Here is a 24,643-nt window from a genome sequence, read left to right as displayed (position 1 = left end):
CTAATTGGGAATGTCTTGGGAGGGTATGCTAGGATCCTAAATGTACTAGATCAGTGATTTTCAACCTTTTTTGAGCCCTGGCACATTTTTTAAATTTTCAAAATCCTGGGGCACACCACCAACTAAAATGACACTCTTAACACTAGTGGTGGCAACATTTGCCTCCGGTCCTGACCAGGATTAGAAATCGGGACCACGGGGAGGAGTAGCAGCTTCAACTACTCGTTGCGGCCACACAATGAAAAGTGCACGGCAGCCCGAGCGGGGACCTTCCTGGGTGTAGATGAGAGGCGGCCTGCTATTGGTTCATCGCTAGGGGTCGGAATGAATCCTAGAAGGTGATTGGTCAGTGAGCGTTACCTGTGCCTCCACTCTTCCTGTCGCAGAGAACTGGAGGAATTGTGAGGGGAATGTTTACGTTCGGATGGAGGCAGCTGGCGGTGGGCTGGATAAATGGCCTCTGCGGGCCGTATCCCGCACACAGGCCGGGACTCATGTTTAATTTCCCCATGGCACACCTGACCATGTCTCATGGCACACTAGTGTGCCGCGGCACACTGGTTGAAAAACACTATACTAGATCAATTAATGATCTGGGTTAGGATCCTGAAATTGAGAATTAAACATAGCTGTGTGATCCCTTCAAATAATGGGTTGTAATGTTCTCCTCAGTGCTGCTGCAACAGATATTAAGACAGACAGTTGTTGACTTTGATGAAGAATGCTGAGGAAGTTTTGTGATGCATTCACATTTTGTTTTACTTTGTTTTACTGTTTATTTTGTTCCTGAAGAAGAAGCCATATTTTACATTTATCCTCCTTGTCACTGAAAGTCATCCTGTGACCCATTTATTGCAAGATGGAGGCACAAGTCTTCAAATAAGCTGGAATCTCTGCTACTGTAGAGGCTCCATCTATAAATATCAGCCGAACTCCCAGACCTAATTGCAGGTTTGCCTGGTTTTACATTAATTCATCTGCATATGTTTCCAAACATTGCATGTGTGGGCAAGTTTTGAAAAACTTAACAGACCTCAGTTTGTCAAAGGATGTGACCTGCCAGCCAAAATCTGGCATGAAATATCTGGCAGGAGAGGATTTCTTGGCATTCAGCAGTGGTACAGTATTTAGTGTTCCAATGGTTTTCTTTAAACCATTTTGTAAAATAATAATAATAATAATTCCAGACAGCTAATTTTATGTTATATAAGAAAGCTTCTTGCAAAATATGGAGAATTCCAGTTTCAAGAAGGAAAAGCAGCATGTTCTTATACCTGTGATCTTATTCCTTCCTTTGTCTATAGTGGCATTGTAGAGATTTTTGTAGCGTTGCCTTTAAAGATTCAGTGTTACGTTTGTTTGTTTGTTTATCTATCTATCTATCGATTGATTGATAGATAGATTGATTGGATTTGTATGCTGCCCCTCTCCGTAGACTCGGGGCGGCTAACAACAGTAATAAAAAACAGCATGTAAATCCAATACTAAAACAACTAAAAAACCCTTATTGTAAAACAAAACAAAACATACATACAAACAAACATACCGTGCATAAATTGTAAAGGCCTAGGGGAAAAGAATATATCAGTTCCCCCATGCCTGACGGCAGAGGTGAGTTTTAAGGAGCTTACGAAAGGCAAGAAGGGTGGGGGCAATTCTAATCTCCGGGGGGAATTGGTTCCAGAGGGCCGGGGCCGCCACAGAGAAGGCTCTTCCCCTGGACCCCGCCAAACGATGTTGTTTTGTTGACAGGATCTGGAGAAGGCCCACTCTGTGGGACCTAACCGGTCGCTGGGATTCGTGCGGCAGAAGGCGGTCTCATAGATACCCTGGTCCGGTGCCATGAAGGGCTTTATAGGTGATGACCAACACTTTGAATTGTGACCGGAAACTGATCGGCAACCAATGCAGACTGCGGAGTGTTGGTGTTACATGGGCATTTTTGGGAAAGCCCATGATTGCTCTCGCAGCTGCATTCTGCACGATCTGAAGTTTCCGAACAGTTTTCAAAGGTAGCCCCATGTAGAGAGCATTACAGTAGTCGAGCCTCGAGGTGATGAGGGCATGAGTGACTGTGAGCAATGAGTCCCGGTCCAAATAGGGCCGCAACTGGTGCACCAGGCGAACCTGGGCAAACGCCCCCCTCGCCACAGCTGAAAGATGTATCTCTAATGTGAGCTGTGGATCGAGGACGATGCCCAAGTTGCGGACCCTCTCCGAGGGGGTCAATAATTCCCCCCCCCCCCAGGGTGATGGACGGACAGATGGAATTGTCCTTGGGAGGCAAAACCCACAGCCAATCCGTCTTATCAGGGTTGAGTTTGAGTCTGTTGACACCCATCCAGGCCCCAACAGCCTCCAGACACCAGCACATCACTTCCACTGCTTCGTTGACTGGTCAAGTTAGATAAAATTAGGGTTTTATATGACTTGTTAACATGAGCGTTAAAATGGTAAGCAGACTCTTGCCAACTGACCCTTTGCACAGATAGAGAACAGTCTGTGCCCTGCTAATATAGGGCGTCTGAGGTGAGCCATTTGGTAGATTTCTAGAAATCTCTGGTATTTCAGGAAAGCACTGAGAATTCACTCATCCAGTTTCTTGAGCATCTGCCATTGAAAAAAATGCAGAGGGCCTCAAACTCCTCATGTTTGAATAGAATAGAATTCTTTATTGGCCAATGTGAGTGGACACACAAGGAATTTGTCTTGGTGCATAAGTTTTCAGTGTACATAAAAGAAAATATGCATTTGATTGTCATAGGGGTCAAAAAAGCAAGGAGGAAACAATATTAATAAAAATCTTAAGAATACAAGCAACAAGTTACAGTCATACAGTTATCAGTGGGAAGAAATGGGTGAGAGGAATAATGAGAAAAAACTAGTAATAATAGTGGTGCAGACTACTATTGACAGTGTTGAGGGAATTATTTGTTTAGCAGAGTGATGGTATTCGGGGGGAAACTGTTCTTGTGTCTAGTTGTCTTGGTGTGCAGTCCTCTGTTTTGAAACAGTTTATGTCCAGGATGCGACGGGTCAGTAAATATTTTCACAGCCCTCTTTTTGACTTCTGCAGTATAGAGGTCCTCAATGAAAGGCAGGTTGGCAGCAATTGTTTTTTCTGCAGTTCTGATTATCCTCTGAAGTCTGTGTCCGTTTTGTTGGGTTGCAGAACCAAAGCAGATAGTGATAAGAGGTGCAGATTATAGACTCAATGATTCCTCTGTAGAACTGTATCAGCAGCTCCTTGGGCAGATTGAGCTTCCTGAGTTGGGGCAGAAAAAACATTCTTTGTTGTGCTTTTTGTATGACATTATTGATGTTGATGACCATTCTAAGTCATTTGACTTGTGGATGTTCTCATTGTAGATGCTTGAGTGACCCGAGGTCCACAGAACTCTGTTTTATGAGCCAGTTGATCAGGTCCATGCTATACAGTGGTACTTCATGATACGAACCCCTCGTCTTACGAACAACCCGAGATACGAACCCGGGGTTCAGAAATTTTTTGCCTCTTCTTACGAACGTTTTCCTTCTTACGAACCCGCCGCCGAGAAGCCCCGACCCCCAGCTGTCGCTTTTTGAAGCAGCCGGGGGGCTTCTCAGCGTCCTCCTGAACCCGAACGCCAAACCCGAACTTCGGCAAAAGTTCGGGTTCGGGAGGCCGCTGAGAAGCCCCACTGCCTGGCTGTCACCTTTTAAAACAGCCAGGGGGCTTTTCGGCGGCCTCCCGAATGCCGAACCCGGAAGTTCGGGTTTGGCGTTCGGGTTCAGGAGGACGCTGAGAAGCCCCCTGGCTGTTTCAAAAGGTGACAGCCGGGCGCCGGCGGTTTTTTTGCGGGGTGGGTGGGGTTTCGTTGCACGGATTAATTGATCTTACAATGTTTCGTCTTACGAATTTTTCGTCTTACGAACCTCCCCCGGGAACCAATTAGGTTCGTAAGACGAGGTATTACTGTATTTGTTTTTTGACACTGATCAATTCTCACAATTTTTGCTTCCTGTCAAGAGCAGATCTATCTACATAGAGCACTTTTTTATATATGGTGAGATTCCAGTGCTAGGAAAGTAGATAAAGATGTCACCATACTAGTGGATCTTGAAAGATGAATGGGTTAAGCCAGGGGTAGGCAAAGTTGGCTCTTCTATGACGTGTGGACATCAACTCCCAGAATTCCTGAGCTAGCATGATTGGCTCAGGAATTCTGGGAGTGGAAGTCTAGAAGTCATAAAGGGTGCCATAGTTTACAACTTCTGCTTTAGGCCAGCATAGTATGTGACAGAAAAATGATAGATGGGCTGCTGCTTGTGTCTGTTGCTATTTACACTGGTAACTTAATCCTGACAAGAAGCCTTTTTTTTTACTTCAGTTCTGACCAGGACTTCATCTAACATAGCTGCTATAAAGATAATCTCTGGAAACGATTCTAGGACTGGAAAAGAAATGGCAATATTTCAAAACACATTTAACAATAAGCAGATATGTTTTCAGGGTCAATCCTATCTGGGAAATGATAACTAGCCCTTGACGTTTCGGATTCTGGCAAAAAAGGATTCCAGATGCCTTTCAGATACCCTGTCAATGAATTCCTTAATAAATGAGTGCTAGGATTTTGGCTTATTCAGTTTTCAAGATTCTGTGTATACATTTGATACCCTGTTGACAATAAAGCTAATGAATGATTCACATGAACCTTTCTTCCTGGATGGTTCTCTAGTATCGGAGCTTAACATCTGCCTTTAATTTCTGCCATTGGAATCTGCATAAGACAGAGGTGCTCTTTCACGGCCCAAGAAATGCATTGAGTCTGGTTTAAAACCTGTGATGTTAGACAATTTGTTTACATCTGGATGGACTGACAATAGATATGTGGGAAATTGCTGGAGGAGTTGTTTGGACCATAAGATCACACAGCTTAGAAGATGGGTTCTGTTGTCTTGATTGCTAAAGCATTGACCATGCAAATCCTATTTAAAAGAATGTCATTGCATCTGTCATTGGGATTTCATTTCAGTTCATGGTTTTCAGTCTAAGAAAGCTGGTGTGTAACATTTCCTGACAAAACCCTTAAGGCCTCTGATAGGCTTGAAGCAAAATGTAAAAATGTTAGGAAGTGGTTGGTGGCTTGAATTTTATGGGCCTTCTTGGTCAGAAAGCTAAAATGGTTGCGTGTAAATAATTTTGTAGGAACCGTAAGAGCTGTTTTCCCCTATAATTCTTCTCTGCATATAACTGCTTGGAAAAAATAGAGCCATTGGAGAAAATATGACTTTGAGAATCCTCACCACTCCTAACCTCTAGATCAGTGTTTCCCAACCTTGGCAACTTGAAGATATCTGGACTTCAACTTCCAGAATTCCCCAGCCAGCATTTGCTGGCTGGGGAATTCTGGGAGTTGAAGTCCAGATATCTTCAAGTTGCCAAGGTTGGGAAACACTGCTCTAGATAATGGTGGTTAATGGTGTGTAACATTTTTGAGGCAGCTCCTTCTAAGAGGCTTTGTAGAGGCTAGGAAAGATGGCACTTTCCTCTCTTGTATCTCTAAAGCAGTGATTGCTTATGAATTAGGCTGTATAGATTGGCTGGAGAGCCTGCAAGTACGACAGTCTACCAATAGCAATGTAGGTAGAAGTTTCAAAAGAGAAAGTGGTTCCAAATCATCACGCTTCTCCCTTCTGAACCATTAATATTTTATTTATTTATTTATTTATTTTGTCCAATACATAATACACATTGAAGAAAATAGATACGTAATAATATAAATAAAGAAAAGAATAGAATAAAAGATTTAAAAGTATAGGTGAACATATTTGAAAGGAAGAAAAGATAAATGAGATAAGGAGAGACAATTAGACAGGAGACAGAAGGCACACTGGTGCACTTATGTACGCCCCTTACTGACCTCTAAGGAACCTGGAGAGGTCAATCGTGCATAGTCTAAGGGAAAAATGTTGGGGGTTAGGAGTTGACACTACTGAGTCAGGTAATGAGTTCCACGCTTCGACAACTCGGTTGCTGAAGTCATATTTTTTACAGTCAAGTTTGGAGCGGTTAATATTAAGTTTGAATCTGTTGTGTGCTCTTGTGTTGTTGCGGTTGAAGCTGAAGTAGTCATTGACAGGTAGAACATTGCAGCATATGATCTTGTGGGCAATACTTAGATCGTGTTTTAGGTGACGTAGTTCTAAGCTTTCTAGACCTAGGATTGATAGTCTGCTTTCGTAGGGTATTCTGTTTCGAGTGGAGGAGTGAAGGGCTCTTCTGGTGAAGTATCTTTGGAAATTTTCAAGGGTGTTGATGTCCGAGATGTGGTATGGGTTCCAGACAGATGAACTGTATTCAAGGATGGGTCTGGCAAAAGTTTTGTAGGCTCTGGTGAGTGGTGTGATATTGCCAGAGCAGAAGCTGCGTAGAATCAGGTTAACAACTCTAGAAGCCTTTTTGGTGATATTGTTGCAGTGGGCTTTGGTACTTAGATCATTTGATATTAGTATTCCAAGGTCTTTTACTGAGTGGGGGTTGGCTGTGAGATTTTGTTTATTCAGTTTATATATGAGGTTCGGATTCTTTTTGCCGATGTGGAGGGTGGTTGATTTACTGGTTGATATTTAAAGTTGCCATGTGTTAGACCAATGTGAGACAAAGTCACTAAGGAAATTACTTTCTACTATTGTCTAAAGATTCTAGAGAAAAAATAATGATCTTGCCTGCCAGGACAAATACACTAAGGAATATAGTAAGATGGCTAAATAATAGCAAAAATAATTTATGTTTTTTTAATCAACATGTATGCCATACTATTGTTGGGAGGGGGAGGGGAATATATGGAATTTGCATCTTCCATGTTGAGAGAATTCCCTATGTATGCAGGTTTGTCTGTTAGACCTACTTTGAAATTGTATGACATCCAAAAACGTTTGTCAGAGTTCTTACTAGGCGCAGGTTGTATTCATTCAGGCATTATTTAAAATAGGGAGATAGAAACATAGAAGTCTGACGGCAGAAAAAGACCTCATGGTCCATCTAGTCTGCCCTTATACTATTTTCTGTATTTTATCTTAGGATGGATATATGTTTATCCCAGGCATGTTTAAATTCAGTTACTGTGGATTTATCTACCACATCTGCTGGAAGTTTGCTCCAAGGATCTACTACTCTTTCAGTGAAATAATATTTTCTCATGTTGCCTTTGATCTTTCCCCCAACTAACTTCAGATTGTGTCCCCTTGTCCTTGTGTTCACTTTCCTATTAAAAACACTTCCCTCCTGAACCTTATTTAACCCTTTAACATATTTAAATGTTTCGATCATGTCCCCCCTTTTCCTTCTGTCTTCCAGACTATACAGATTGAGTTCATTAAGTCTTTCCTGATACGTTTTATGAGATAACTTCTTTCTTCAGATAAAATCTTCCATGAGTCTTAATTCCTTGTGCTATCTAATTTTGCTAATCTTGTTTTTCTTTCTAGGGATCTGCTGATCCTTTAAACAGTGCTTTCCATTTGACCTACAACATGGTACTAAATTTGCTGCGTGTAGAAGAAATTAATCCAGAATACATGTTAGAAAAATCTTTTTACCAATTCCAGCATTACAGAGCTATTCCAGGAATAGTTGAAAGTAAGTTTTGCACAATATTTAATAGTTTGAAAGTTGAGGTGTAGTTATGCTAAAGTGTTTACTTCCACAGTGTTCTCTGCTGCAATTGTTATCCCATTACCAAACCGCAATTTAGCACAATGGCTGTTGCCACAGAGCTGGAGAATACTTGGTAGTTTCTTATTTCCTTTCTTTGAATAAAACATAAATGCTAAAGCACAGATGGCCCACTGTTTCAAAGGAGCTTTTCCATGTAAGTTTTTGAGGTTGGGAGCAACCCTACAGTCTATCCCACATATTTAGGGCACCATTTATGGGCCTCTCCATGGATTTGTTTAATAACCCATTCAACTCTGTCTTTGGCAAGGCCCATATAATGGAATAAAGTACTACTGGAACAAAGTGAGGCCTCTTCTGAATTATACAGGTCTCCAGGTCAGAAGGTCAAATATGCATAATTTTGCTAGCAATTTTTGCTTTTGTGTTTTTGTTTGCTTTGTTTTATTCTGTTTTTTTATATGTGCACTTTTAAAATTATGTTGCATCTTATACATTTTAATGAATTTATTTAAAAAACCTCCTGGGTGTCTGCAGAATTAGTTCCACAAGTGGTTGTATCTTTGTCCACTAAGATAATATGATCAGAGGGGCTATTATTGTATCTGGAGAAAATTGCTGCGGCTGAAATAGGACAGACATTAGCTCTGATTGCTTTATAGTTTCAGCTAAGATAATGATAGAGTCTGACCATTACATAACCTACTCTGATATATGGGCATGAAACTTTTGGGAAAGAGCTCTAGCACAGCAGAATTTCAGCAATATATAAGAGTGACATGTTCCCCTGTTATAAGCTTGGAATCTCCTAATTGAGATCCTTTGTGCAGAGCTTCAAGTTAAAATTCATTGGATTTTGCTGTTTTAAAAATATGAGAATTAATAAAAAGCACAACATTCTGTAAATATTGGAGGCCTTTTAAGCATACTAACAAGTTGAAATTTGACAAAAGAAGTCTGTCATCTGCACCTCTAACCCACAAGAGAGAGACACAGACTTCAGAGGATAATCAGAACTGTAGAAAAAACAATTGCTGCCAACCTGCCTTCCATTGAGGACCTCTATACTGCACGAGTCAAAAAGAGAGTCGTGAAAATATTTATGGACCCCTTGCATCCTGGACATAAATTGTTTCAACTCCTACCCTCAAAATGTCGCTATAGAGTACTGCACAACAAGACAATTAGACAGAAGAACAGTTTTTCCCCCAAACACCATCACTCTGCTAAACAAATAATTCCTCCACCACTGTCAAACTATTCACTAAAGCTGCATTACTATTATGATTAGTCTCCTCTCACTTATGACTGTATGGCTGTAACTTGTTGCTTGTACCCTTACAATTTATATTAATATTGATTGTTTCCTGATTGGTTTAATTGAACCCTATGGCAATCATTAAGTGATGTACCTCATGATTTTTGACAAATGTATATTTTCTTTTATGTACACTGAGAGTATATGCATCAAAGACAAATTATTGTCTTGGCCGATAAAGAATTCTGTTCTGTTCTACTCTACTCTACTCTACTCTACTCTACTCTACTCTACTCTACTCTACTCTATACCATTAATTCTCCTGAAGAATTTGGACAAATATACCAATGTTCCCAGAAACCTGTTAAAACACATAAATGTTAATATCATGAAGTTTTTAATAATACAATGTGCAAACTGGTCTTCAGAAATGAGAATGAAATATACTGTAACAGAAACTATTGTTTGTGGATAGCCACTCTACACATTCTCATAAACATACAACCTGTTCTGCTTTTGCTTGGCAGTTAAGTCAGCATAAAACATATTGCCCCTATGAGATTCCTGGGGCACATTGAAAAGGACATGGGAGAGAGAACAAAGTCTCTAAACCCTGCAGATATTTTTCTATGAGCAGATAGTGTGCTTTTTCTGAAAAGAAGAGGAGTCATAATTTGTTACAATACTGTATTGGGTCCTTAACATAACATATTTTTGTTTTATAATGTGTATTTGCAGAAGTTAACAATTTGGAACAACAATATAATGAAATTGAAATTCCAAATGAAGAAAATGTGATCATCTATTATAAAATTAGACAGCAACTTGCTAAACTGGGTAAAGAAATAGAGGAATATATTCATAAGCCAAAGTACTGTTTGCCCTTTTTACAACCTGGAAGACTGGTAAAAGTAAGTTACTAATAGTAAACTTCTGCATTTTTAAAATGTACTTTCCAAAAACAGAATCAAGTTTTAAATACTGTTGTTCTTCAACATAGTGATTTCATATATTTAGCTGCTATGTTTGTAACCTTAACCCTTAATTAACCAAACATCCTATATACTTCTAACATGCAGTCTAATCCTTTAGGGTAGCGTTTCTCAACTTTGACAGCTTTATGTTGTGTGAACTTCAATTCCCAGAATTCCCCAGCCAGCATAGAATTGTCAGAATTCTGAGAGTTGAAGTCTGCACAGTTTAGAGATGCTAAGGTTAAGAAACACTAATTTAGAGATCAGCTTATAGGAGCATTTAGCAAAAAAGTATTCAGAAGTTCTTCTTTTTCCTTCAAGACCCAATGGAAAGGCAGACAGCTCATCCAGTGTAATGCACTGCAGTTCACTGGGATGGGATTAGATAGAAGTACAGTAATACCTCGTCTTACGAACCTAATTGGTTCCCAGGGGAGGTTTGTAAGGCGAAAAGTTCATAAGACGAAACATTCTTTCCCATAGGAAACAATGTAAAATGAATTAATGCGTGCAACGGAAAATAAAACGCCGCCGCCCAGCTGTCACCTTTTGAAACAGCCGGGCGCTTCTCAGCGTTCTCCCAATGCCGAACCCGGAAGTTCGGCAAAAGAGTTCGGGTGGCCGCCGAGAAGCCCCACCGCCCGGCTGTCACCTTTTGAAACAGCCGGGGGGCTTCTCGGCGGCCTCCCGAACGCCAAACACGGAAGTTGGGGTTTGGCGTTCGGGTTCAGGAGGACGCTGAGAAGCCCCCCGGCTGTTTCAAAAAGCGACAGCCGGGCGGTGGGGCTTCTCGGCGGTGGCAGCCGGTTCGTAAGATGGAAAAAGTTCATAAGAAGAGGCAAAAAAATTTCGAACCCCAGGTTCGTATCTCGGGTTGTTCGTATGGCGAGGGGTTCGTATCATGAGGTACCACTGTACTCTGTTTTCACTCCTGTCCCCTTCATCCTATTAGACATGCATGAAGAAATAGCTCTTAAATTTAGTCTTCCAATTGTGTTTCAAAAATTTGTTATCATTCTTGCTGTTTTCATTGTATTTTTTATTTAATATTTTACTTTCACAACACAAAAGTGCCTGATATCTTTTCCAATTCCCTTTTTTGTGAGCATTATTTTGGCTAACTATTTTATAAAAAGCATTCCCTTATACAAAATAATATACAAGCTTAATATCTGAATGTTCTCAGGTGAAAAATGAAGATGATGACTTTGGTTGGGGAGTGGTGGTTAATTTTTCCAAGAAATCCAATGTGAAGGTAAGTTTAAATGATTTTCCTCAATCTTGAATAAATATATCCCTGATCACAAAATAAGAAAAAATGTAAAACCAGACATTAGTTCATAAGGAGATGTTCATTTTTATGAAGAAGTTTACAGAAACATGAGAAAATATTATTTTACTGAAAGAATAGTAGATGCTTGGAACAAACCTTTGGTTAGTAAATCGACAGTAACTGAATGTAAACATGCCTGGGATAAAAATATATCCATCCTAAGATAAAATACAGGAAATAATATAAGGGCAGACTAGATGGAGCATGAGGTCTTTTTCTGCCATCAATCTTTTATGTTTCTATGTAAAAGGCTAATTTCTTGCAAGACCCATATTGAGTTCACAGCCCAATCCTGCATGTTCACCAGAAAGCAGGTACCACTGAATTGATTAGAACAAACTCCAATGTGCATTGCAGCTATATATATATTTCCTCAAATGATCCTGGTTCTTGGTATTTCTGATTATCAGGTAATAATTGAAGTAAAAATTGTCTACCAATTCAACCAATTACCTGAGGGAAATCATATTACTGTATTAGCAGATTTATTCAGAAACACAGTTTGGAATGTGAAAGTGAAGATAAAGCAGTCCCTCATTTACATGCCTCTAGAGCAGGGGTGTCAAACTCAAGGTGTCACGGCAGTGTCACATGACCTATTGCAACATTTTCCCCCTCTGCTAAACAGGGCCATCGTGTGACATATCCGGCCCTGTGCTGTCCCCAGAGACAGAGATAGTTAGACTGTATTTAGCCATGTTTCTTTAAGATATTGCATTAGGGGAAATGTAGTGAAATTGCACTCTGGGTAATGTAGTTTTACATGTGACCACATTTGTGTATTCCTATTGGCTCTGACTTGGGATGAGGGGTAATTGGAGAGAACATTCCAGCAGGTCTTTTGTCTTCACTCACTAAGCCAGCCAGCATGTAGATGCTACACCTAGAGCCTGGGTCAATTCAACCTCTTTTTACCTGCTCAATGGGAAAGATTATACTGCAGAAGAATCGCATCATAACTGAGTTATTATGAGAATGCCTGTAATAAAATGATCTGTGATACCTTATTGTGCTGAGTTATCTCACTGGGAAAAGTTGAGCTTATACCAGAACAGGCCCCTAGGCCAGGGGTTTGACAGCCCTGCTCTAGAAGCATGCACACAAGGGAACAAACATGGTATGATTCTGAGGGTAGGTGAACCTGTTCTGAGAAGGTCACCATATGACTCAACAGAAAGTAATAGTATCTCAGTGATCCTGAGGTTTGAACTGAAACAAATTCCAGACAAATTGTGAGGGATAGGTAGGGCAAAAAGGACTTCACCCCTTTCCTCTTCTCCACATATCCATTGCACCAGGCTAGGGATACGCAAAGTTGGCTCTTCTATGACTTGTGGACTTCAACTCCCAGAATTCCTGAGCCAATCATGCTAGCTCAGGAATTCTGGGAGTTGAAGTCCACATGTCACAGAAGAACCAACTTTGCCTACCCCTGCACCAGGCCATTCAATGATTGTTTCTCTGCCTTCCTTTCCTTTCTTGATGTACAGTACTTGCATTCAAGCATAGCATAACCCAGATGGACCATTCCCAACTGTGCTTCATCTATTTTCTTGCCTTTTCCCGTCTCACTTGAATTCAAGCACCTCATCTTCTAACTTGCTTATACCTTCCCTCTCACCCCAACATCTTGTTTCCCCATGCCTTTTCTTTCCCGCCACCAAAGTTGTTTTTCTCTCCTGTCTCAATCACCATAATACGCATGTCCCAGGTCCATGCACAAATTAAACATACATGTACTGTATCTGAATGGAAGACGTGCATTGGACTGGAGACAGGCTGCCTGAATTGGCTGTCCTATGCAAGGAACTATCCGAATGTAGAACATGACCCTAACTGCATCTTATTTTATTAATGGAATATTTATAATCCTAATGCAAAATTCTAACAGTTACAGTTCAGTTAGCTAATTATATCAGGTTACAGTTCTATTCATATTAGCTGTCTTGGATGGTACTTATGAAGAGTATCTCTGACTATGCAAAAACCATTAAAAATACTACAAACCCTCCCCCCCTCTTTTTGGGAAGATTGAAATTAAGAGTGTTTGGGAAAGAATTAAGAAAGGTACAAGGTCTAGTGAGAAATCCATGTTTCTATGCTGCAATAAAATAAAAGTAGCTGTTTTGCATTGCATTGTTTGCTTTTAGCCTATAATAGCCCATAATAGAAAATCATAGACTCCTTTGAGGGTTATTTTAAATGACCTACTGCACTTTGCTACCCATTGAGAATGCAACAGACAGCAACGGTCTTCCTATTTCCATAGAGTATTTGATGCACATGTTAGCCTGCTCCAAGTTTGGGATAAACAGCAATTAAAAATAGTTGGCATGTAGCTGCTTTTGCACATATGGATTGCATTTTGAATGTAGTTCAAGATGACATGAGTAAACACAGGTTTTTAAATCAAAATTAAAACAGCTGCTATATGTATCTTGAATGAAATAGGATGGTCTCATTCATAGCTATTTTTATGAATAAATACTTTGATTATCTGGTAATATAACAGTAAAATAACGCATATGTTTCTGGTTATATCTGGACATTTCATAGAAATCTATAATAAAATATGAAATTTGTACAATGTCTTCCAGGAGTCTTTTTTTTAAGTACTCTGCCCTCTTATTCAAATCTTTCAGTCATAGTATAATTGTCATAAAACTTGCTATTTGGAGATACATTTCAGTCTTATCATCTAATTTGGCTATTATCAAAATATATACTATCACAAAGAATTAGTACTGGTAGTTCCCTATAAATTGAAGAATTTATCTCAAAAGCACTTTGTTTATTTAAGACTCTTAGTATCTTTAGTGCTCTGTTATCCAACTGGCAATAATTGTATGTTAATGGTATAGTAGATGTCAATAAGAAAAATACTATTTTATGACAAATTCCCTAATTATTTATGAAGACATAAGAACATAAGATCTCTCCTGCACCAGTCCACAATTCTATCTAGGTGAGCAGTCTGTTTCCCATCTCGACTAATCAGGTATTCGATGCTTAGAGATACAAAAAATTGTTTCTGACTTGCAGCTAACAGTAGCAACAAGTTATTTTAGGACAAAATTCAGTTATAGAAATGTGGAAACTTGGAATAACAAAGAGGAAAAATATGTATGCATAGTTCAGTTCTTATATGGAAGCAATTCCTAGGCTAGGAATGTGTTCTAGGGCGCACGTTCTTTAAATTAAGGGTACATTTTGCTGCTGACTCTTGCTGATTCTTAGAAATGTAATAAACTATATGGCAATTGTTCCAATTGCAAATTTAATAGTAACATTATTATTAATTGGAAATAGCACATCTTTCATTGAATTCTGGATGTAACATAAGAGTAAGTCTTAGTTTGCTTCCCACATAGAATCCTCCCTTTTACAAGAAGAAGAATGGAAGGAGAAAAATCACAAGTATAGTCTGTGAACAACTATGAATTAAAGAAAAGATTTTTAAGAAGCCAAGAATTATTACTCTTAGAATTTTAGAGTGCAAAGCCAAATATATATCTTAAAAATCAAGCTCCAGCCCATTGCTGAAACCTGATGACATTTTTTGATAAACGTTTGTAATTGTGCACAAACGGTTCCATTTTAAAGGGAAATAAAAATATAAACATAGGGTTTTTTTATTTATATTGTTCATGTAGGGCAGGGGTGTCAAACTGGCAGTCTGTGGGCTGGAATGCATCATGCGCAGGCCACGCCCACCTCAGCTCCGCAAAGGAAACAACATTGTGACGGCAACATGACGCTACAAGTTTGACACCCCTGATGTAGGATATGTTACTTTTTACCCTCCTAAAGAACCACTATGTTCCAGGAAGCCTAATAATTTTGTATTTGCTTAGTATTGAAGAATAACTCCATGCTTTTTCTGATCTTTTTACTAATCCTGTAGCTGAATTCCGGTGAACTGGATCCCCTTTATGTTGCTGAGGTTCTCCTACACTGTAGTAAAGAGAGCCTGAAAAATTCTGCAACCGAAGCCGCAAAGCCCGCAAAACCTGACGAAAAAGGGGAGATGCAGGTGATGGGTCTTCTTCTTACTGAAAATAGAGTTTGTTTATATTTGTTTTTCTCAGTAAATGATTTTTTCTTTTGCCTTTAATATAGATAATGATAGCTTCTTCTAAAGGAATTATTATTATTATTATTATTATTATTATTATTATTATTATTATTATTTAGATTTGTATGCCGCCCCTCTCCGAAGATTCGGGGCGGCTCACAACAGTAATAAAAACAATAGTAGTGGAACAAATCTAATATTAAAAAACATATAAACCCCTATCATTATTTTAAAAAACCAAACAGCACATTCATACCAAACATAAAAGTATAAAAAAGCCTGGGGGAAAGGTGTCTCAACTCCCCCATGCCTGGCGGTATAAGTGAGTGAATGGTAGAAAATTAGGATTTAATTCCAAAATTAAAACAATATGCGAGGCATTTTTACATTGTGTACAGTAGATGAAAACTATTTTCATACATGTGCACACTAAATTTTAAACCTTGTATTAAAGACAAATCTGGGATCTGATAGATTTGAGCAGCTGTTGATTTTCCAACGTACAACAGTTTTCCTATTAGTGGATAGCATAATATAAATATGCCTATTTATAACTATATTATTATCAGGACCAAGCAATGAATATTTAATACATGTTAAGTAGTTGGATATTAGTCTATTCCTACAGTTGTTTTCCTGGCTTTAAACTCTCTTGGAAAGAAAGACAGGCATAGACTAAGAACTGGTGTAGAATTACTTGGCTGTAGCTTCCACTAAAGTTACTTCCTTCATTGCAAGCTTATTCAAATTTATGTTGGATTTCATTATTAAATCTCAGATTTGCCATTCAACCTTCTGTTTATCTTATTTTCAGACAATATGAAAGTCTGCTAAATTGCTGTCTTGGCAAAGAAGCATGTTCTTTTTTTTTAATGTCGCTATTAAATATTAAATGCTTTTTCCTTTCACTTCATTCCATATAAAATTGAAATGTAATAACAGTTTAACAACAGTTTTAAAATCCTGCAGCTGACATTTAAGGTATGCTGCTTCTGATTCTAGAGCTAGTAAAACAGCTATAAAAGTGTTTGGTAATCTGCTCATTTATAAATTTGTAACATTTGTAAACTGTCTAAATCAGGGGTGTCAAACTCGCGGCATCGCATGGTTGTCACATGATGTATCACGACTTTCCCCCCTTTCACTAAACCAGGATGGGTGTGGCCAATGTGTGACACATCTGGCCCACAGGCCTCAATTTTGACATCCCTCATGTGGCAATAGTAACAATTTAAATTAGTTAATTTAGATTTAGAACTAAATTTAGATTTAGTTAAACAACTAAAATATACAGTATAGATCTGTATCGAATTCAAATAAACCAGGCATTAATGCAATTCAATTTGTGTGTGGGTAGATATGCATAAAGTGTTTGCATGCATATAAACATACACACACAGACAAAATGCATAGGTCCCTTGCTCCTGAATTTTCATTATTTAGTTTTGAAGGATGACAGAATTTTTTTTTTTAAACTTATTAGAAATTTTGAGATGATTCCAATTTGTGAATGTTTTTTTATCTCATTGAGTTAAGCGTTTTCAAGAGAGAGTTCAATTTATATATAGCAAAATAAAGCAAATTTAAATCAAGCAAAATTTCAACTGGTTTATTACAAAAATAATCATATTCTCCAATGCATTACAGGTAACAAAATGAAAATATAGTACTGTCCTCAGAATATGTTGCATAAAATGGAATCTCTTTAATAATTTTGAAGATTAATCAAGTACTGATCACTTGTCTGTTTGAGTAGGTTGTTCCTGTCCTGGTACATCTTCTGTCATCCATCAGCAGTGTTCGACTCTATATACCCAAAGACCTGAGGCCCCTTGATAACAGACAGAGTGTATTGAAATCAATACAGGTAAAGTGTGTGTGCATGTATTATTTGTATAAATATGAATGTGTGTGTGTGTGTGTGTGTGTGTGTTTTCGTAGATTTTCACGGGTACAGGTATGATGGTCTTGGCATATTCGGGTTTCTTCCCGTGTAGGATTTGGAAATTTCTGGCGACGTTTCGACAAGGTCCCACTCGTCATCTTCAGGCTGGTGTTTCTGTCCTTGTTCTAGGGCAAACACAGCGAGACCTGAGCTGCCTTCCTTCTATAAATACTGGTGGCTGGGTGTGGTTTGATGGCTCAGCAATTGCCTGCTGTGTAGAAACTTCCTGGTGAGTCAGTGGGGTAACAATACCTCAGTTACATCAACGACCCCAGGTGTTACCCCACTGACTCACCAGGGAGTTTCTACACAGCAGGCAATTGCTGAGCCATCAAACCACACCCAGCCACCAGTATTTATAGAAGGAAGGCAGCTCAGGTCTCGCTGTGTTCGCCCTAGCACAAGGACAGAAACACCAGCCTGAAGATGACGAGTGGGACCTTGTCGAAACGTCGCCAGAAATTTCCAAATCCTACAGGGGAAGAAACCCGAATATGCCAAGACCATCATATATATATATATACACACAAATTCAGCTTAAACATGTGACATATATATGTGTGTGTATGTGTGTGTGTGTGTGTGTGTGTGTGTGTATTGATGGGACAGAAGAATTCGGAAGAATCAAAAAAAAAACCCCCAGAATTAGAAGACAATTTAGTAAATGCATGCAAAAGAGCTTATCCAAATAACAAATGCTGTTCTCACTGCCTTATTGGATTACTGTGATGTGCTCTGTGTGGGCCTGCCTTTAAAGAACACTCAAAAGTTGCAGATAGTACAAAGCACAGAGGTTCATATCCTTAGTACTAAATGCCATCCACACCATATACAGCTCTGAGCACATTGACAGCAATAATTCCCAAGTTCAATTTAAAGTGTGATTTTTAACCTGTTTAGTGTCAAAATATCTGCACGGCCACCTCCATCAATTAGAATCCTTCCTTCCTAGAGAAGCAATCTGGGAAAACTTCATTAGGAATATCCCACTACCAGGAGAATAGAGAAGTTGAAGCTATAATAAGATGGGTGTCCATAATTGCCTCCTTTTGGTGGAATAATTTACTAGCAAAGATCAGGTTTGTTGTCACCCTTTTGGCTTTCAGTCTCATTAAAATAGAGTTTACTGGAGAGCCTTTTTGATTGCAAAGGGTAGTACCAAATAAATCTTTTCCACATTAAAAACAAGTTTAGATACTTTATACATTTGTTTTATCTTTGAATTGTAATGGAAATTTTCTTCTTGTAAAATTCCCAACAGGAGCCTCATGATTGAAGTACAGTGGTACCTCAAGATACAAACCCCTCGTCTTACGAACAACTCGTGATACGAACCCGGGGTTCAGAACATTTTTGCCTCTTCTTACGAACTTTTTTCGAGTTACGAACCGGCGTTCGGGAGGCTGCTGGGAAGCTCCCCGGCTGTTTTAAAAGGTGACAGCCGGGCTGGGGGGCTTCCCAGCACCCCCCCGAACCCTGAACTTTTGCCGAACTTCGGGGTTCGGGGAGGTGCTGGGAAGCCCCCCAGCCCGGCTGCGACCTTTTAAAACAGCCGGGCGGCTTTCCAGCAGCCTCCAGAAGCCGAACGCCAAAGCCGAACTTCCGCGTTCGGCGTTCAGAGGCTGCTGGAAAGCCGCGCGGCTGTTTTAAAAGGTCGCAGCCGGGCTGGGGGGCTTCCCAGCAGCCTCCCGAACCGAACCCGGGGTTCAGAAAAATTTTGCCTCTTCTTACGAACTTTTTTCGAGTTACGAACCGGTGTTCGGATGCTGCTGGGAAGCCCCGCCGCCCGGCTGTCACCTTTTAAAACAGCCGGGGGGCTTCCCAGCAGCCTCCCGAACGCCGGTTCGTAACTCGAAAAAAGTTCGTAAGAAGAGGCAAAATTTTTCTGAACCCCGGGTTCGGTTCGGGAGGCTGCTGGGAAGCCCCCCAGCCCGGCTGCGACCTTTTAAAACAGCCGCGCGGCTTCCCAGCTGTCTCCCGAAGCCGAACGCGGAAGTTCGGCTTTGGCGTTCGGCTTCGGGAGACAGCTGGGAAGCCGCGCGGCTGTTTTAAAAGGTCGGGGGGGGTGCTGGGAAGCCCCCCAGGCCGGCTGCGACCTTTTAAAACAGCCGCGTAGCTTCCCAGCTGTCTCCTGAATCCAAACGCGGAAGTTCGGCTTTGGTGTTCGGCTTCGGGAGACAGCTGGGAAGCCGCGCGGCTGTTTTAAAAGGTCGCAGCCGGCCTGGGGGGCTTCTCAGCACCCGCCCCAAACGCCCCCCAGACCGGCTGTCACCTTTTAAAACAGCCGCGCGGCTTCCCAGCAGTCGCCGAAAGCCGTTTTTTTGCGGGGGGGTTTTTTGGTTGCACGGATTAATTGACTTTACATTGTTTCCTATGGGAAACAATGTTTCGTCTTACGAACCTTTCGTCTTACGAACCTCCTCCTTGCACCAATTAAATTCGTATCATGAGGTATTACTGTAGTTTAAAAAACAAATAAATATTTGGTCTGAAGATTTATTTTCCACTTTAATCTCTTTGCCAGTATATTATCTGTTCTCAAATATTTAAAGTATCAACATTACTAATACTGCAGTGAAGAAATGTTTTAACAGGTTTTTTTTTAATTTCTTAAAGGAAGTGCAGAGGCGGTTTCCTGATGGAGTTCCTTTGTTGGATCCTATTGATGACATGGGCATTAAAGATCCAGGTCTGAAGAAAGTAATCCAAAAAATCGAAGCATTTGAACATAGGATGTATTCCCATCCACTTCACAATGATTCTAATTTGGAAACTGTATACAAACTTTGTGAAAGAAAAACACAGGTAAGGAACAAACTTTAGGCAGATTCATTTGTGGGGGGATTGTAGGTCATTGAATAAAGTTTGCCTTCTTTAACGTAGAAGGTACAGCTTCCATTTCTGATATCTTCAAATCAGTAATAAACTCCTAGAAGACTAAGTGAATTCTGAGCCACACAAGGAGCCAGTTTTGTTAAGACACCAGTCCAGAAACCAGGAGACCATGGTTTTAGTCTTGGGCCAGTCACTTTCTCTCTGCCCTAGGAAGCAGGCAGTAGCAAACTTTCCCAAAACCCTTACCAAGGAAAAGGCAAGGAGTCAGTGACATGAAAGCACAAAACAATAAAAATGGACAGCTAGGGAAATATTCTGACCTGATAGGTGATAGATTCCTCCCACCCGAAAAAAGTTCATGAGGGTAATTCCTACCGAAAAATATGTTCATAATTAAAATTTCAGTAGTTTTTTACAAATTTGGTAGATTTGAGATTTTTATTGGAAAAGCTAACTTTCTTTCCTAATATAGTAGTACCTCGTCTTACAAACCTAATTGGTTCCCGGAGGAAACAATGTAAAATGAATTAATGCGTGCAAGGAAAAAAAACGCAATGGGCAGAGCTTTGACGTCACAAAGACGTCCTTCCTGGCTGGCCGAAATGTGGCCAGCCAGGAAGGACATCTTTGTGACGTTAAAGCTCCTCCCATGGAATTCCCTATTGAGACTCCCCACCTCCTTTCCAGCCTCCCGACCGGCCCGACAGCTCCGCGGCTCTTTTGAAAAGCTAACAGCTGGGCGGCGGGGCTTCTCAGCGTCCTCCTGAACCCGAACGCCGACCCCAAACTTTTGCCGAACTTCCGTGTTCAGCGTTCGGAAGAACGCCGAGAAGCCCCCCGGCTGTTTCAAAAGGCGACAGCCAGGCGGCGGGGCTTCTCGGCGGCCTCCCGAACACCTAACCTGGAAGATCGGCAAAAGTTCGGGTTTGGCGTTCGGGTTCGGGAGGACGCCGAGAAGGGGCCCCCCCCCGGCTGTTTCAAAAAGCGACAGCCAGGCGGCGGGGCTTCTCGGTGGCCACCCGAACTTTTGCCGAACTTCTGGGTTCGGCGTTCGGGCGGCAGGTTCGTAAGACGGAAAAAGTTCGGAAGAAGAAGCAAAAATTTTCCGAACCCCAGGTTCGTATCTCGGATTGTTCGTATGGCGAGGGGTTCGTATCACGAGGTACCACTGTACCTTTAAATTATCATACTCCTGTATCTTGTAATCTGCTTAGATGCTCTCTATAGTTGTGATCATCCACAGCCAATTTTTCTGAGGGAAGGAAAAATATTGCAAACATCTGGCCTCTTAGTTAGGACTTTGCATAACTTTACATAACTGACGGCGTTAAAATGAAATGGTGCTTTTGATATCTGCCCCACACAACTCGTTCTCTAGGATAGATATGGTATGGCTAAGTAAGAATATGCACAAAAAAATAAAATCTGTTGACATAGAACCAAATACGTGGGCTGACCATAACCCAATAACAATCACTTGGCAGGGGGAAAAGAAAGAATTTAGAAGATGGTCATTAAATACAAACCTACTTCGAGATGAAAAATATACAGAAATGCTAAACAAAGAAATAAAATTATTTCTAGAGGAAAATAAGAAACAACCCACCTCAACTCAAATACTATGGGACACACTGAAAGCATATACTAGGGGAGTTACTATATCATATACAGCTAAAAAACAAAAAGAAGAGAAGGCAGAATATAATCACTACGTAAATAAAATAGCCAACCTGGAAAAAACTCTTCAACAAAACCCAACTAACAAACAGACACAAATATCACTAAGGGAAGCTAAATCCAAAATAAATATATTAGAACAGCAAGAATTTATTAGAAATTTAAAACAAACGAAACAAAAATACTTTGAAACAGCTAACAAACCAGGTAGATGGCTTGCACAGAAAATCAAAAAAATGAGAAGTGAAAAATTAATTTATCAATTAGAGGATAAAGACAGGACAATACAACACATGGAACAACAGAAAAAGGAAATAATACAAAATTATTACAACAACCTATATAAAGAAGAACCAATCGAAATGGTAAAAATTACTAAATACATACAAGAAAATAATACCATACAAATTGAAGAACTCGATAAACAAATTTTAAATGAAAAAATTACTTTACAAGAAATCCAATTAGCATTAAAAAAACAAAAAAACAATAAAACCCCAGGGCCGGATGGACTCCCGGGGGAATTCTATAAAGGAAATAAAGATCTATTTGAACCCATATTACTGGAGACATACAATGAAATATTGGAACAAGCAAAAATTCCAGAATCCTGGAGAGAATCATACATAACGATGATACCAAAGGAGGGGTTAGACAAACAGAAAATAAAAAACTACAGACCAATTTCTCTGCTCAACGCGGATTATAAGATCTTTATGGTAATCTTAGCAGACAGAATAAAAGAAATATTAAATAAAATCATCAACACAGACCAAAATGGTTTTCTACCCTCCAGACAAATTTTCAACTGCACCAGGACAGTTTTAGACGTCTTAGAATATGGTGAAGCCCATCCAGGAAAACAAATAGCTCTTGTCTTCCTGGATGCCCAGAAGGTATTTGATAATGTTAATTGGCAATACTTAAATGAGTTAATTAGAGAATTAAAATTAGGTAACAGATTTGAAAACATTATCAAAAATATATATACCACCCAAAAGGCCAGAGCAATAATAAATGGAGACACTACAAAACCAATTTTGATAGAAAAAGGAGTCCGCCAAGGCTGCCCAATGTCACCCTTATTATTTATACTGACACAGGAACTACTACTAAATAAAATAAGAAATAATAAAAATATACAAGGAATTAAAATTAAAAAAGAAGAATATAAATTACAGGCATATGCGGACGACATGGTGTTCTTTTTAGAAGAACCAACCAGCTCTGGCCCAGAGCTAATCAAAGAAATTGAAAATTTTGGGGAATTTGCAGGTCTAAAAATAAATAAACAGAAAACAATGTTAATGACAAAAAACATGAGTATACGACAAATTAGGAAATTAGAAGAAACTACTAAACTCCAAACTACAAAAAAAATGAAGTACTTAGGATTAATATTAACAAACAAAACAATTACACTTAAAAAAGACAATTATGACAAATTATTGCAAGATACCAAAAAAAATTTAGAGAAATGGAAAGACCTACAAATATCAATGTTAGGCAGAATATCTGTAATAAAAATGGATATTCTTCCCAAATTTTTATATCTTTTTCAGACAGCTCCGATTAACTTGGAACCAAATTTTTTCAAAGAAATCAATAAAATCATCTCCAAATTCATCTGGCAAAACAAAAGGCCAAGAATAAAATATGTGTATCTCCAAGATAATAGAATTAGAGGAGGCCTGGGGCTCCCGGATCTAAAATTATACTACAAAGCGGCAAGCCTAATTTGGATAAAAGAGTGGATTAACTTAAAAAATAAGAGAATACTTGTATTAGAAGGTCATGACTTACAAACAGGCTGGCATGCACATTTATGGAAAGATAAATTGCAAAAACAAACTATATTTGACAGGCACTTGATCCGTAAATCACTACTAAAAACCTGGTACGAAATTAAAAACACTACGACAAAATTCCAAGATGGCTTTCTACTATGGAAGCCATCATCTACCCAAATTTGATCGACATAGCCAAAACCATCCAGTACAGAGACATATTACACCCAAACGGGGAACTCAAATCTAGACAAGAACTGGAAAGATTAAATCATAAAATGGATTGGTGGACATACGCCCAAATAGAATCCAGATTTAAAAAAGACAATCAAACACCCGGTATTCAAAAATCTATGAACCCATTAGATAAGATTCTGATAGGAAATGAAAACAAACAAATAAGCAGAATATACCAAATACTTTTAGAACAGGAAAGAATAAAAGATACGACCAAAACACCAATGATAGCGTGGGAAAAAAATCTGCAACACGCCATCCATATTGCCGACTGGGAAAGAACATGGACCACAATATCCAAAATAACCCTTTCGGCAGCATATAAGGAAAACTATTACAAATTATTCTACAGATGGTACCTCCCACCGGCGAGATTAGCAAAGATCCACCCAACATTATCAGACTCGTGTTGGAAGTGTAAAAAGGAAAGAGGTACGTTTTTCCATATGTGGTGGTCCTGCCCCTTGATACAAAAAATTTGGACAATAATTCATACTTGGCTCACAGAGATTACGAAAGAGGAAATAGAACTCACACCGGAAGCTATGCTTTTAGGAGTTTGGAGAAAACATTATTCAAAACAAACAATGCTCCTCACAACACATATTAACACCGCCACGAGAATTGCGATAGCACAACTCTGGAAAAGTGATCAGATACCAACGGAAGATTTAATTATAGATAAGATATATGCATGTGTAGAGATGGACGAATTCACGAACTCAATTAAGGGAAATAAATTAATAGAATCAAAAAGAACATGGCAAAAATGGCACGAATGGGTTCAAAAGAGAACATAAAAGCAACATAATATGAAACAACAGTACAATTGAAACGACCTACAGTTACCGTGTATAATTAATGA

At 39.5% G+C, this 24,643-nt stretch overlaps 1 protein-coding gene across 2 annotated transcripts in view; it reads left to right on the top strand.

The window, feature by feature from the left end:
- MTREX (Mtr4 exosome RNA helicase) overlaps nucleotides 1-24,643 on the top strand; it is a 63,864-nt gene that overhangs the window by 27,565 nt on the left and 11,656 nt on the right. For both annotated transcript variants that reach the window (XM_070743343.1, XM_070743344.1), the window contains exons 16-21: nucleotides 7,471-7,621; nucleotides 9,654-9,826; nucleotides 11,076-11,144; nucleotides 15,127-15,255; nucleotides 17,054-17,164; nucleotides 19,859-20,047. In XM_070743343.1, coding sequence (XP_070599444.1) covers nucleotides 7,471-7,621; nucleotides 9,654-9,826; nucleotides 11,076-11,144; nucleotides 15,127-15,255; nucleotides 17,054-17,164; nucleotides 19,859-20,047 — 822 coding nt within the window. The remainder of the gene's footprint in view (nucleotides 1-7,470; nucleotides 7,622-9,653; nucleotides 9,827-11,075; nucleotides 11,145-15,126; nucleotides 15,256-17,053; nucleotides 17,165-19,858; nucleotides 20,048-24,643) is intronic.

Source organism: Erythrolamprus reginae, chromosome 2, assembly GCF_031021105.1.
Source record: "Erythrolamprus reginae isolate rEryReg1 chromosome 2, rEryReg1.hap1, whole genome shotgun sequence".
NCBI lineage: Eukaryota > Metazoa > Chordata > Lepidosauria > Squamata > Dipsadidae > Erythrolamprus > Erythrolamprus reginae.
This window is presented reverse-complemented; position numbering and strand designations above follow the sequence as displayed.